Source organism: Sinocyclocheilus rhinocerous, unplaced genomic scaffold (genome assembly GCF_001515625.1).
Source record: "Sinocyclocheilus rhinocerous isolate Xijiao unplaced genomic scaffold, SAMN03320098_v1.1 scaffold2090, whole genome shotgun sequence".
Lineage (NCBI taxonomy): Eukaryota > Metazoa > Chordata > Actinopteri > Cypriniformes > Cyprinidae > Sinocyclocheilus > Sinocyclocheilus rhinocerous.
In genome coordinates this window covers 157,809-169,648 of record NW_015632025.1, presented here as the reverse complement: position 1 = coordinate 169,648, position 11,840 = coordinate 157,809, and the positions used below count along the sequence as shown (strand labels likewise).

At 41.1% G+C, this 11,840-nt stretch overlaps 1 protein-coding gene across 2 annotated transcripts in view; it reads left to right on the top strand.

Moving 5' to 3' along the window:
• Positions 1-2,255: 2,255 nt before the first annotated feature.
• col2a1b (collagen, type II, alpha 1b) overlaps positions 2,256-11,840 on the top strand; it is a 46,373-nt gene continuing 36,788 nt past the window's right edge. The window contains exons 1-8 of one of the 2 annotated variants that reach the window (XM_016554865.1): positions 2,256-2,501; positions 5,694-5,900; positions 8,167-8,183; positions 8,452-8,484; positions 8,703-8,735; positions 8,843-8,896; positions 9,482-9,583; positions 9,888-9,965. In XM_016554865.1, coding sequence (XP_016410351.1) covers positions 2,408-2,501; positions 5,694-5,900; positions 8,167-8,183; positions 8,452-8,484; positions 8,703-8,735; positions 8,843-8,896; positions 9,482-9,583; positions 9,888-9,965 — 618 coding nt within the window. In that variant the 5' untranslated portion in view covers positions 2,256-2,407. The remainder of the gene's footprint in view (positions 2,502-5,693; positions 5,901-8,166; positions 8,184-8,451; positions 8,485-8,702; positions 8,736-8,842; positions 8,897-9,481; positions 9,584-9,887; positions 9,966-11,840) is intronic. The other variant, XM_016554866.1, reaches the window with a different exon arrangement.

The window sequence follows — 11,840 nt, the reverse complement described above, 5'->3', positions numbered from 1 at the left end:
TCTCTCCCTACCTTTAAGTAACTTGTGCATTGTTTTACTTATACTTGTTTTTGACATATCCGACCGAACTACAAACTTTCCAGTGATGTCTGTGAGAAAGATATATTCACTCGACAAGCTCAATCCACTCAGCGTGCTTTGCTTATCAGCTATACAGGCGTTAATATTGAATGTTTAACATTACATTCATTGCATACATATACTTCGTAGACATCCTTAATCTCTAATAACTCCATTCTGCTGTCTGTTGTTCTGTTGTCTGTGTTTCTTTGTCTGAATTTGGCACTAATCACATGCTGTGTCTGTGTGGTATCGGCATTTGGTATCGGGGCATTTTAACGAGTACGAGTACAGGAGCTCAGTATCGGGCCCGATATCAATACCAGTATCAGTATTTTAATGTGGCATAGAAAATTACTAAATCTATAAAAATCACATAACATTTTTCAAATATTTGACATGTCAGAGCAGGCAAGCGTTCACTAAATAAATCCAAAATCTGTGTATGTTTTTGTGTAGTGAATTTAATGTCTATGATTTTCTCTGTGCCATCAGCAAAGTCTTAGACACATCCCTGCTTGGAAGGAGAGGAAGCGCGTGCCCCTCACATCATTCCCTGAGCTCCTGCTAACAAAGACCATCTTGTGTTCACCACAGCAGATATTTACATTTGTGAAGTAGCAAGACTCATTCTTTCATTCCTATGTGTGTGTGTGTGTGTGTGTGTGTTTATACATATTCACATCTGCATAGAATAGCTTTTTTATATAGATTATTATAACAACAATTATTATTATTATTATTATTATTGTGTGTGGGTATATGTACACACACAATAGTATAAATATATATATATATATACATTTTTTTTTCTTCAGTATTTGATTGTTGATTGCAGGTCTTTGACCTGAATATATGGACATTAAATATCCATATACAATGTTTGATTAGCATGTAATGATTGGTTAAAGTGATTGCTCTGTCTCAAGGCTGAATGCAGCAGTGTCAGGTCTGATAGGAGAATCTGCTGATTACACCTGGCCATAAGATCAGTGTCAACATTTTCCAACCTTGTCCACCACCTGTTCCAACTATGCTGTTTGGCAAACAGTTCAGGCCATGCATGACTAAAAAAAAGTCCAATCTCTAGCATATCTCTAACCTACACACAGGTATCCCTATCAGTATGAGTTCATTCCATAGGCTAATGATTTTTATACTTTATAAACTGTATTTTCTGTCCCCTTACCCTAAACCCTACACCTCCCAAACCTACCCTTCACACAAAACTACAGGCATTTTACATTTTCAAAACACTTCATTCTGTATGATTTATGAGCTGTTTTTCATTAGGACCAAATAAATAAATAAATAAAAAATGACCCCATTTGTCATTTGATCCCCATAATGTAGGAAATAGCAGGTACACACACACACACACACACACACAGTCTAGTCATCTTAAAGCCATCAGCTTGTTGAGGTATATGTTTTATTAGGGTTGAAGCTAAATGTCAAGTTAAACTTAACATTTATATTTATTTACATACAGCACTTGTTGCGTTGTTTCAAAGCAGTGGCTTTGCTGAACTTAGTGACACTGCAGCACAATCGAATGATTCCTGGAGAGGGAAGGAGGACCTCTGAATGGCACATATTCTAAATGATAGTGAAACAACAACAACAACGACATAAACATGTATCATTCTGTGATGCATTCAAATAAATGCAGTTTCCAGTGCATGGTGATATTACTGTAGGGATATGTGTGCTCAGAGAAAATGAGAAGGAAAAAAAAGAGTCTTGTTTAATGTCTAACTTCAGTTGTTAAAAGACTATAGATTTTTAGATTTAGACTTAAAATCAAGAAAATGTAATAAACATGCTAACAATGTCCTCATAAAAAGTGTAAAACTATAACATTATTATCCTCTTTAATACATTTACAGCTATGCATTTACAGTACAGATCTGACTGTAGCCACATCATTTTAGATCCCTGTATAGCCGATATAAAGTATTGCATCGGGCTTTCTTTCAGAATGACTGTAACGCGTAGAACGTGAATAATTGCGCTTGAAAGGCTGTTTTCTTGGCAGAGGTTTATTGGGCTTCTGTCTCTGAGCTGCACGTGAAAGAAGGGCTCTTAAAGAATGGGTGCGAGAGGAGAGAGCAGGGCAAAGGTTCTCGGATTTCAGCTTCATGGGGGGTTGAAGGGGAGGATTTTTACTTCCGAATGCACGCTCTCCGTTCAGATCTGCATGGACTCAAACTCGCGGGCCCTGGATCAGTCTCCAGCTTCATCCATTATTCTGGACTAAATGCTTCATGCCCGTCACTAGGAGAAAACACTAAACCCAAGCGCTTTCTCTTCTGCTCCTGAAGCGCCGCATGTCTGCAGTTTAGACATGATCCTGTCGGCGGATTCTAGGACTTTACTGCTATTTGTGGCAACACTAGTCGCATTTTTGGCCGTTGTCAAATGCCAAGAGGAGGATGACCGTGAGTTTGCCCACCATTTTCTCACTTTACGCTCAAAAGTTTCAGAAACGTTTCGCTTTAATGCACTTCAATGCTTGCAGACTTTTCAAATCTCTTTAAACGCCGATGCTTACATATATTGCGTAAATAGTAATGAAAGATAATACTTTGCGCTCTGCCAGGTTGAAAGTCGCGGAGCAAAGGTACTGGAAAATATATGTGTATTTGAAATAATATTTATTTTAAATAAAATAAATAGAAATAAAATGCTTTTATTGGAAAACAAAGAAAATGAGACAGACCAAATAAATATGTTCTGTTATAGGCCTAAGTATAAAAAAAGAAACAAAGAAAGAAATGATAGAAAATCGAGAATAAGCCAAATTTTCTGCTTCATTTATTTAGTCTAGGGCATTTCTGAAGTGGATTCATAGCGCCTGGTCAGAATGTGTTTATATTGAAAAGCAATGACTAACCAACAGCACTGAGCAGCAGGCTGAAGGTATTCAGGGTATTTCATCCATCAGGACACCTGCGGGACATTCCTAAAGCCTTCACACACACACACACACACACACACTCGCACTCACTCGCACGCACGCACGCGCGCACTCACGCACACACACACACTCACTCACACACACACACACACACACACACTCGCACTCACTCGCACGCACGCACGCGCGCACTCACGCACACACACACACTCACTCACACACACACACACACACACACACGCACACGCACACGCACACTCACACGCACACGCACACACACACACTCACACACACAGAGCGCTGATTTATTTATTGACTCTGATTGTTTTGTTTTAGCATTGTTTTATTGATTTATTGCTGGCTTGGCCTGAAGGCTCAGCTGGTCAGGCATGTAAAAGAGTGCATTCCTCTGCTGTCAGGGGCCGCCGGGGCAAATCCAGGCTTGCTCCAACGGCAGATGCTCCAAACACCTTCGAATTATGAGAGTTTTGAGCTGGAGGGAATCAGAAAGCACTGCTTTTCTATTGGGCTCATCCAGAGCGCTGACTGATTGTGAAAGGTCCAGAGGTGTATCAGTAGTTGAAGTCAGCAGCGGTGGGCCTCCGCCAGAGTTACTGATCCATACAGTTAAAGTGCTTCCATCTGTTTTCTAAATTACCCAGGGGCTACGATAGTCCGGGGAAAGCAGGAAAGACTGTCTGGAGAAAAGCTATTGGAAAAACATGAAAAGGACAGAGGCAGCTATTATAATTCAGCGAGCCACATTCCTTTGACGGTATTTTGGAAATGTAGAAGTAATAAGCTCACCAGTAAACAAGTTAGAAGATATTTCACAGCGATTTTTAAAAATGGCAATAAAAATAAATTTGAAAAGAAGCAGTCAGGCAGGGGAGAGAGAGAGAGGGGGAGACTGAAAAGAAACTGAGCAAAAGCTAACAATTGGGTTATTGTAGCAGAGAGGCGTATGAGTGTTTCCTTAGAGCTCCCGTAGGGTCACGGATCGCAGCTCACAGGCCGTTTGTTAACCCATCAGTCACAGCATCATTTTACATGCTGCAGAGGCGTCCGCACTGGCCTATGGACGTCCTAGCTTGCATACATTAACCTACACAGAAGTTTAAAAGAGAGAAAGGAAAGGCACAATCCGAAACCACCTGTGTCCAATTTCGAGTTCTCCTCCATTTTCCACTTCAAAAAAGAGAAAGAGCTCATGGTTGCGTTCCTGTAGCTCATTAGAGCAGCGGATCTAGAACCAGAATAGAAGGAAGACTGATGAAGACTTCTGCGAGGAAGGCCTGGAGCGCACGCGCGTGTGTGTGTGTGTGTGTGAATGCGTGTTTGAACTGGCAGCATACAGACACACACTTCCTGAGCCCTGTGTTTAGATTAGCCAAAAGCTTGTGAATTGCTCAGGCTTTACTTTTCAGAAAGGCGACATTCATCGCCATATGGGGGAAAATAAACAGGCCTGTGAGGTAAACAAACACGGTGCTTATTTGATTACCCTCAATCTCTCTGCACTGCCCCATTTTCTAAAACTGCCTGTGAATTCATGATCTCCAGTGACCTGCTACTGACTGAAAGAAAAGTCATTTGAGTATATAATGTGCTGTGGGTTTAAACGGATTCAGAAGATATTAAATTGAACAGACTGCTTTTCGGCGTGTGGTATCAGCAGTCGGGGCAGGCTGTGTGTTTTAAACAATCTGAGGGCAGTAAATCAGGCCAGTGTCGCCAGATTTGAACTGTAAATGATTGTTAATTAGCTGGATTCATTGATATCAGTTTTATGCTGCCATCTTGTGGTGTGTTTTAGAATGAGCGTGACAATGCTGTTACCGGTTGATAGCAAAGACAAAAGCACTGATCAGGAGGTTCCTGTGCACTGAAAATCAAAAACAATGCACTTTTTAATGCTTTCTACTGTGTGCATTTCACTAATACGATTTACCCGAGTCATGTTCCACTAATCGTGAGGCTTCTATGGTTTGAAGCGTTGTGTTTTAACTCTCCACTCACTCACCCAGCCACCTCCTGCTTCTTCCTCCTCCTCTTCTTCTTCCTCTTCCTCCTCCTCTTCTTGCTCCTCCTCTTCTGCCTCTTCTTCCTCCTCTTCCTCCTCCTCTCCCTCTTCCTCCTCTTCCTCCTCCTCTCCCTCTTCCTCCTCTTCCTCCTCCTCTCCCTCTTCCTCCTCTTCCTCCTCCTCTCCCTCTTCCTCCTCTTCCTCCTCCTCTCCCTCTTCCTCCTCTTCCTCCTCCTCTCTCTCATCCTCCTCCTCCTCCTCCTCTCTCTCATCCTCCTCTTCCTCTTCCTCCTCTTCCTCCTCTTCCTCTTCCTCCTCTTCCTCCTCCTCTCTCTCATCCTCCTCTTCCTCTTCCTCCTCTTCCTCCTCTTCCTCTTCCTCCTCTTCCTCCTCCTCTCTCTCATCCTCCTCTTCCTCTTCCTCCTCTTCCTCCTCTTCCTCTTCCTCCTCTTCCTCCTCCTCTCTCTCATCCTCCTCTTCCTCTTCCTCCTCTTCCTCCTCTTCCTCTTCCTCCTCTTCCTCCTCCTCTCTCTCATCCTCCTCTTCCTCTTCCTCCTCTTCCTCCTCTTCCTCTTCCTCCTCTTCCTCCTCCTCTCTCTCATCCTCCTCTTCCTCTTCCTCCTCTTCCTCCTCCTCTCCCTCATCCTCCTCTTCCTCTTCCTCCTCTTCCTCTGCTCACGCTCCTCACAGAAGATCCAGGCAGCTGCACGCAGGACGGACAGTTCTATAGGGACAAGGACGTGTGGAAACCAGAGCCGTGTCGCATCTGTGTTTGTGACACCGGCGCGGTCCTGTGCGACGAAATCATCTGCGAGGAGCTGAAAGACTGTCCCAAACCCGAGATCCCGTTTGGGGAGTGCTGTCCAGTCTGTGCCGTTGACCAGCCTTCCTCCCCTGGTCGTAATTTATTTATCTCTCACTTTTATAAATAAATTACAGTTGTATTCATATTTGTTTGATGGTTTTGGGCTTGTTTGTTTTTTAAAAAAAGCACCTTAACAATTTATGGATGCCTTTTTAAAAAATGAACCCAAAACAACCTGACAAACAATTTGAAATGAGTAAAGACTAACCCTAGTGAGCCGCAGCGTTGGCTTTGTCTGGAGTGGATATCAGTGGCGGCAGGAGGGTGATGGACACATATGGGAGTCATTTAGAGAGAGCTCCACTTCAACAGACATGGTATAGAGTTTCATCTCTGACTTAAAGTCATGGAAGGAGCTTTATATTTCGAGTGATTTCTCTTGGTCACCTTTACAAAAGTTCCTCATTTCTTTACAAAGAAAGGAAACAACCAAACAAGTCTGTATTTGACTGCATCTGCCTTTAGTCATGTTAGCAGACAGACCTGGTGACAGTTGGTGAGCGTAGCCTCTACGTTAAGACTGTGTGAAAAATAGCTGTGAATATAATGGTAAAAGACTATAATAATACAATGATAATTGGTTATTACAGCGAATAACTATAATAGTGAATGTAATCTAACCTTACATTTAATGTCATTTTACAGTAGAATTCTGTTAGATTTACTGTTTTTCAAAGTCGTTCTATAAGGGAAAACCGTTAATTGACATAACCAGAATTCCCTGCCTGACAGTTCACATTAGATGGTATTTCACTGAAATAATTATGTTTTATCTTCTTGTTTTTTTTCTGATCAGTTATGCACATTAGGGTTTTGTGTTACACCTAATGTTATTAATGTTTATTACATTGTTTTAATGTCATGTGTATTACCATGGTGTTTTCTATTTGTGCTTATGACAGACAAATACAAAATTGTAACCTTTACTTTAAATTTCACAAATGTATTTATTTTTTTATTTTTTGCTGTGTAGTTAATGAGTCTTATTTTCTGGATTCAAATTAGACCAATCCAAGACTTTAAAAAGTTATGAACAGTTTAGAAGGGGGAAAAAAATAGGTGACTAACTTGTGAGACTAGTCTAAGCCTTTTCTGCGACTTTTCTATGTTTCAAATGCATCATAGCTTATGGAGATCATGGAGAGCACTGCTGCATGTGAGAAAGCGCAGCTCTGATCTCGTCTCTGAATACTCAGTCTGGTGATGTGAATAAGCATCAGCCTCCCGCCGCTGACATCTGCTTCAGATCAAAGCCCTGCCTCAGAGTTTCCCAGTGTTTGCGGTCAGATGTGAACGGCACAGCGATCTCTGTCTGTCACGCTGGTGGCAGGTTGTAGCTTGCCCTCAGCTCATGTATGGGTAAACTGTGATCTTTTCTAATTATGTCTCTAACTCTCAAGCATTGTAATGCCAGATTTATAATGTCAAACCTGACATTATGACCTGTTTAAAGGCCCCCTGCTGCTGGGGTTTTGTCCCTTTCGGCTGAGATAGCGGTCCATGTGTTATTCCAGCCCTGACTAGTCAGAATATACAGCTCTGACATATTTTAGATCTATTATGACATGTATGAGGGTGCCATGCAGACGAATGCTTCGGGTTAATCAAATCTTTTTGTTTAGCCAGTGATTCTTAAAGCAGGAATACAGGTGACATTCATGAGCGTTACATTGTAATGTCACAAAATGGACAAAGCTAAGCTTCAAACGAATCATTAACGGCCCAAAGAATTGAACATAGTCTTTTACTGTTAAGTAAAACTAAATAGTACATGTGATGTTTTGGTCTTGGTTTGTGGCAGATTCATGCCAGCTGAAATGCAAACAATAGAACAGTCCACAAATCATGTAAACAGTTTCAAAAGCACCCTGAGTGACTCGCTTTAATCAGTTCTCACTAACTCATTACACAGTAATTCGCGGAAGCAATCATTCTTGCTAAAAAGCCATAGATTGGTGCACATGTCTGAACGTGTAAGTCACTGGTAAACAGAGATCCGTCTCAGGTAGTGCACTGAAGTCTCACCGCATATGATATCTGTGGGAAACATCGAAATGAGCAGGTTTTATTCAAGAAATTCATAATCATTATAAAGTGTCTGAATGCATGCAGCGGTCACAGCTGAAGCTCTGACAGTGTGCTGCAGGTAAACGTCTTCAACACTGCAATCTGAAATCAATGCAGTAGATATGACCTGTCAAGTAATGTTTGCTCTGCCAACAAAGCGGAGCTTAGGTTTGCTTTTATGTGATGCTCTTCTAACACTGTTTTTTATCTTTCACGCCGTGATAATAACAGGCTTGCCAGGTGCTAAGGTGAGTCTGTGTTTAATGTCTGTTTGAAAGTGTTGTAGGTTATGATTAAGTCTCAGGTTCTTTCTGTCTAGAGATGCTGTGTTTGGTCTGAAATGATAGTGCATGTGTAGAAATCAGTCTCTTAAGCCCGCTGTCTGTGTACTCTTGTGTTTTCAAGTTTAATCTGAATAATGCCGTTGAAGGTGTGACAGCACATCATTTCTTGCGTTTTTAAGAAAGAATATTTTCTCTAATGTGCCTAATACATGATTTCCCCATTGTGTAACAGGGGCAAAAGGGGGAACCAGGAGACATAACAGATGTAAGCTTTGATGTGTGTGTGTACCTACTTAACCATATTTTGGAATTTTGTACAAATTGTCTATGGAGATGTCCTTGTTTGTAAAACTGGTATAAAAATAAAGTAAACAGTTTTTTTTTTTTTTGAAATTGCAAAAATGCAGAAAGTTTTCTGATATGGGTAGGGTTAGGGTTAGGTTATAAAATGTATAAGTGACGCTCTGTTGATTTTTCCCGCAGGTTGTGGGACCGAGGGGACCAGCCGGTCCTATGGTACAAATACTTCTGGCGTTCTTCTGATTCTCTGGGTTTGCTTTAGCAGTGGTGTTGCAGCATGATTAGAGACACAAAGCGTTTGCTTTCTCTCCTTCACCAAACAGGGACCCCCAGGAGAACAAGGGCCGCGAGGAGACAGAGGAGAGCAAGGGGAGAAGGTGGGCTTCTGTTGAGCTTCAGGCTGCTCTTGGGATTTTCTCTCGACTGACAAATACCAGAGCAGTGCACACAGACTAGAAGACATTTCATAAGAGAGAGTAACATATTTGTTATTATTATTGTTTTCATGAATTAAAATTTGATTTTGATTGCTTCCATTGTCCTCATTTCTAAGTCGCTTTGGATAAAAGCGTCTGCTCAATGACTAAATGTAAATGAATTAGTCTCAAGATCACAGTCTCTGTTGTGTTGAAGACAGTCCATGCTCCTGCTATAAGTTAACTTTGAGCTCTAAATGGAGCTTTTCCATTTGAATGTCTAAATATATTGCATACTTGCAACTATGCTGAAAAGTGGACCACTTTACCTGAAATCACCTTTTATTACAGCCCTAAAAATAGCTCAACACAATGGCGTCCACTGACGGTTTTTTGAGCTAATGGGCTGCGGCTGCGTTCTCATTGTTGTTTTAGCACTGGGTGTGCAGTTTTACCCTGCAGCTGTATGGCAGTGACAGACACACTGCACTGTGGGTGAACTCTGTGTTTTAGTCAGTCATTGCATTTCTCCGTCTCTGTCTTTAGGGAAGTCCAGGGCCCCGTGGCAGAGATGGTGAGCCGGGGACCCCTGGAAACCCCGGACCTCCTGGACCGCCGGGGCCAAACGGACCTCCAGGCCTTGGTGGGGTGAGTATTTGTGAGATTTATAGACACGGTCAGTCTCCGACCTAAACCCCAAATCAGATGATACTCACCTGCTGAAATGCAGTGAAATCCGCTGGCAGCTGATAGTGTCAGCACAGACCTTTACCTGCAGAGCTCGGTGCGTTTCAATCTGTGGCTCCCAGATGCTCCACACAAAACACTTCACCTCCACCTTCAGCCTCTCGTAATGATGAATAAAGACAGCAAGCCACATGTGTGCATCTGTGGACTGCATTTTAGGAATATGTGGACTTGTGTTTACGTTTAACATTTTGCTCTTCTCCAGAACTTTGCTTCTCAGATGGCTGGTGGATTTGATGACAAAGCTGGAGGAGCACAGATGGGAGTGATGCAAGGACCAATGGTGAGCGTCTCACCTGACCGCTTGCAAGAGCATCGCTTGATAATCATGCTGTTTTGCTATTTAAGATTGTACTGCATAGAGCTGGCCTCATGCTTTGCTTAATTTACAATTCATAGTGTAACAGTCTGATTCTAATGCATCTTGTTCTCGTTTTGTTTTAGCAGTACACACTAAGGGTTAGTGTAAAGTTTCAGTACTCATTACCATTGCAATACTTTTGATACCGAAGATGAGAAGAAAATATGAGAAACTGTTCATTTAAATTGTAGTTTATTGTGCAATTTAAGTATAAAAGTACATTTTAAAATACTTTCAAATTAATGATAAATTAAAACAACTGGGTGTGTAGTCTAATCATTTTCATCTAACTGGTCAGTAATAAATGAGGACAATGAAACCCATTATAAGCAAAAAGTGGCATCAGTATCTAAGAGTGTGTTCAGTATCTGAATGTTTCCAGACAAGAACAGTGAGTGATATTTATAATATTGGCTGGTTATTAGTACTTATATAAAGCACATATTAATGCTTTATTCTGCATGGCCATATTCTAGATCCCTTACCTAAACTTAAAGGCACAATATGTAAGTGATTTTTGGATATTTTAATAAAAAAATCTTACATATTGTGCCTTTAACAACTACTTTACTAACTATTAATAAACAGCAAATTAGGAGTTTATTGAGGTCATAGTTAGTCGTAGTTATTAGTTAGTTAATAGTGAGAATTGGTCACTAAACTAAAGTGTGAGCTTGATTATTATTGAAGACATCATAGATCTAATCAGCTACATTCACACTGATGCACAGATCTGTCGGGGCAGGGCTGGACTGGGACAAAAAATCGGCCCTGGCATTTTTTGGTTCAGGCGGCCCATCACCACTTCGATATATATTTATACAGGTGCATCTCAATAAATTAGAATGTCGTGGAAAAGTTCATTTATTTCAGTAATTCAACTCAAATTGTGAAACTCGTGTATTAAATAAATTCAATGCACACAGACTGAAGTAGTTTAAGTCTTTGGTTCTTTTAATTGTGATGATTTTGGCTCGTAATATTGTGAAATATTTTTACTATTTAAAATAACTGTTTTCTATTTGAATATATTTTAAAATGTAATTTATTCTGCGATTTCAAAGCAGAATTTTTAGCATCATTACCCCAGTCACATGATCTTCAGAAATCATTCAAATATTCTGATTTGTTGCTCAAAAAACATATATTATTATTATTATGTTGAAAACAGCTGAGTAGATTTTTTTCAGGTTTCTAGCAAAGAACATTTAAATTATCAAAGAACATTTTCACTTCAGTCTAGCCAGAGTTCAGGCACTCTCAAAAACTCCCATTTAAATCACTGAAGCTGTTTACACTGTGAAATGAATATCTTACTTACATTCGTACGCACATCTGCACAATCAGCGAGCAAGTGAACAAAACACCGCGTTTCATCTCTGATTGGCCATTGCATTCATACGCTCAACAGACTCGTGTGTGATTGGTTATAATGCAGCGCTGTACAAACGCGTCTGTCTCTGGTTCAGTGCCAGCCAAAGCGCGAACGCAGATTTGAATAGCAGCTGCAATAGCAACTACTCTCTTCTTCTCCTCCTGCCTTGCTCTTTGGCCCGCATCACTCACTGCAGAGCAAGCCTGTTCTTGATCATGCTGCTGTGAAAACATGGGAAAAAAGCCGAAGAGGAAGAAGTTGGGGTGAAGCGATCTTTATATCGGCGGAGCAAAATACTTCATCGCTCCGTCTATAGCGCATTGTGATTGGATGTTTACGCTGTCAATACAGGAGACAAACCAATGGGCCACTGGCTGCTCGCTGTCCGTGCTGGCTGCGTGATGGTCCTCGGCAAAAAAAAA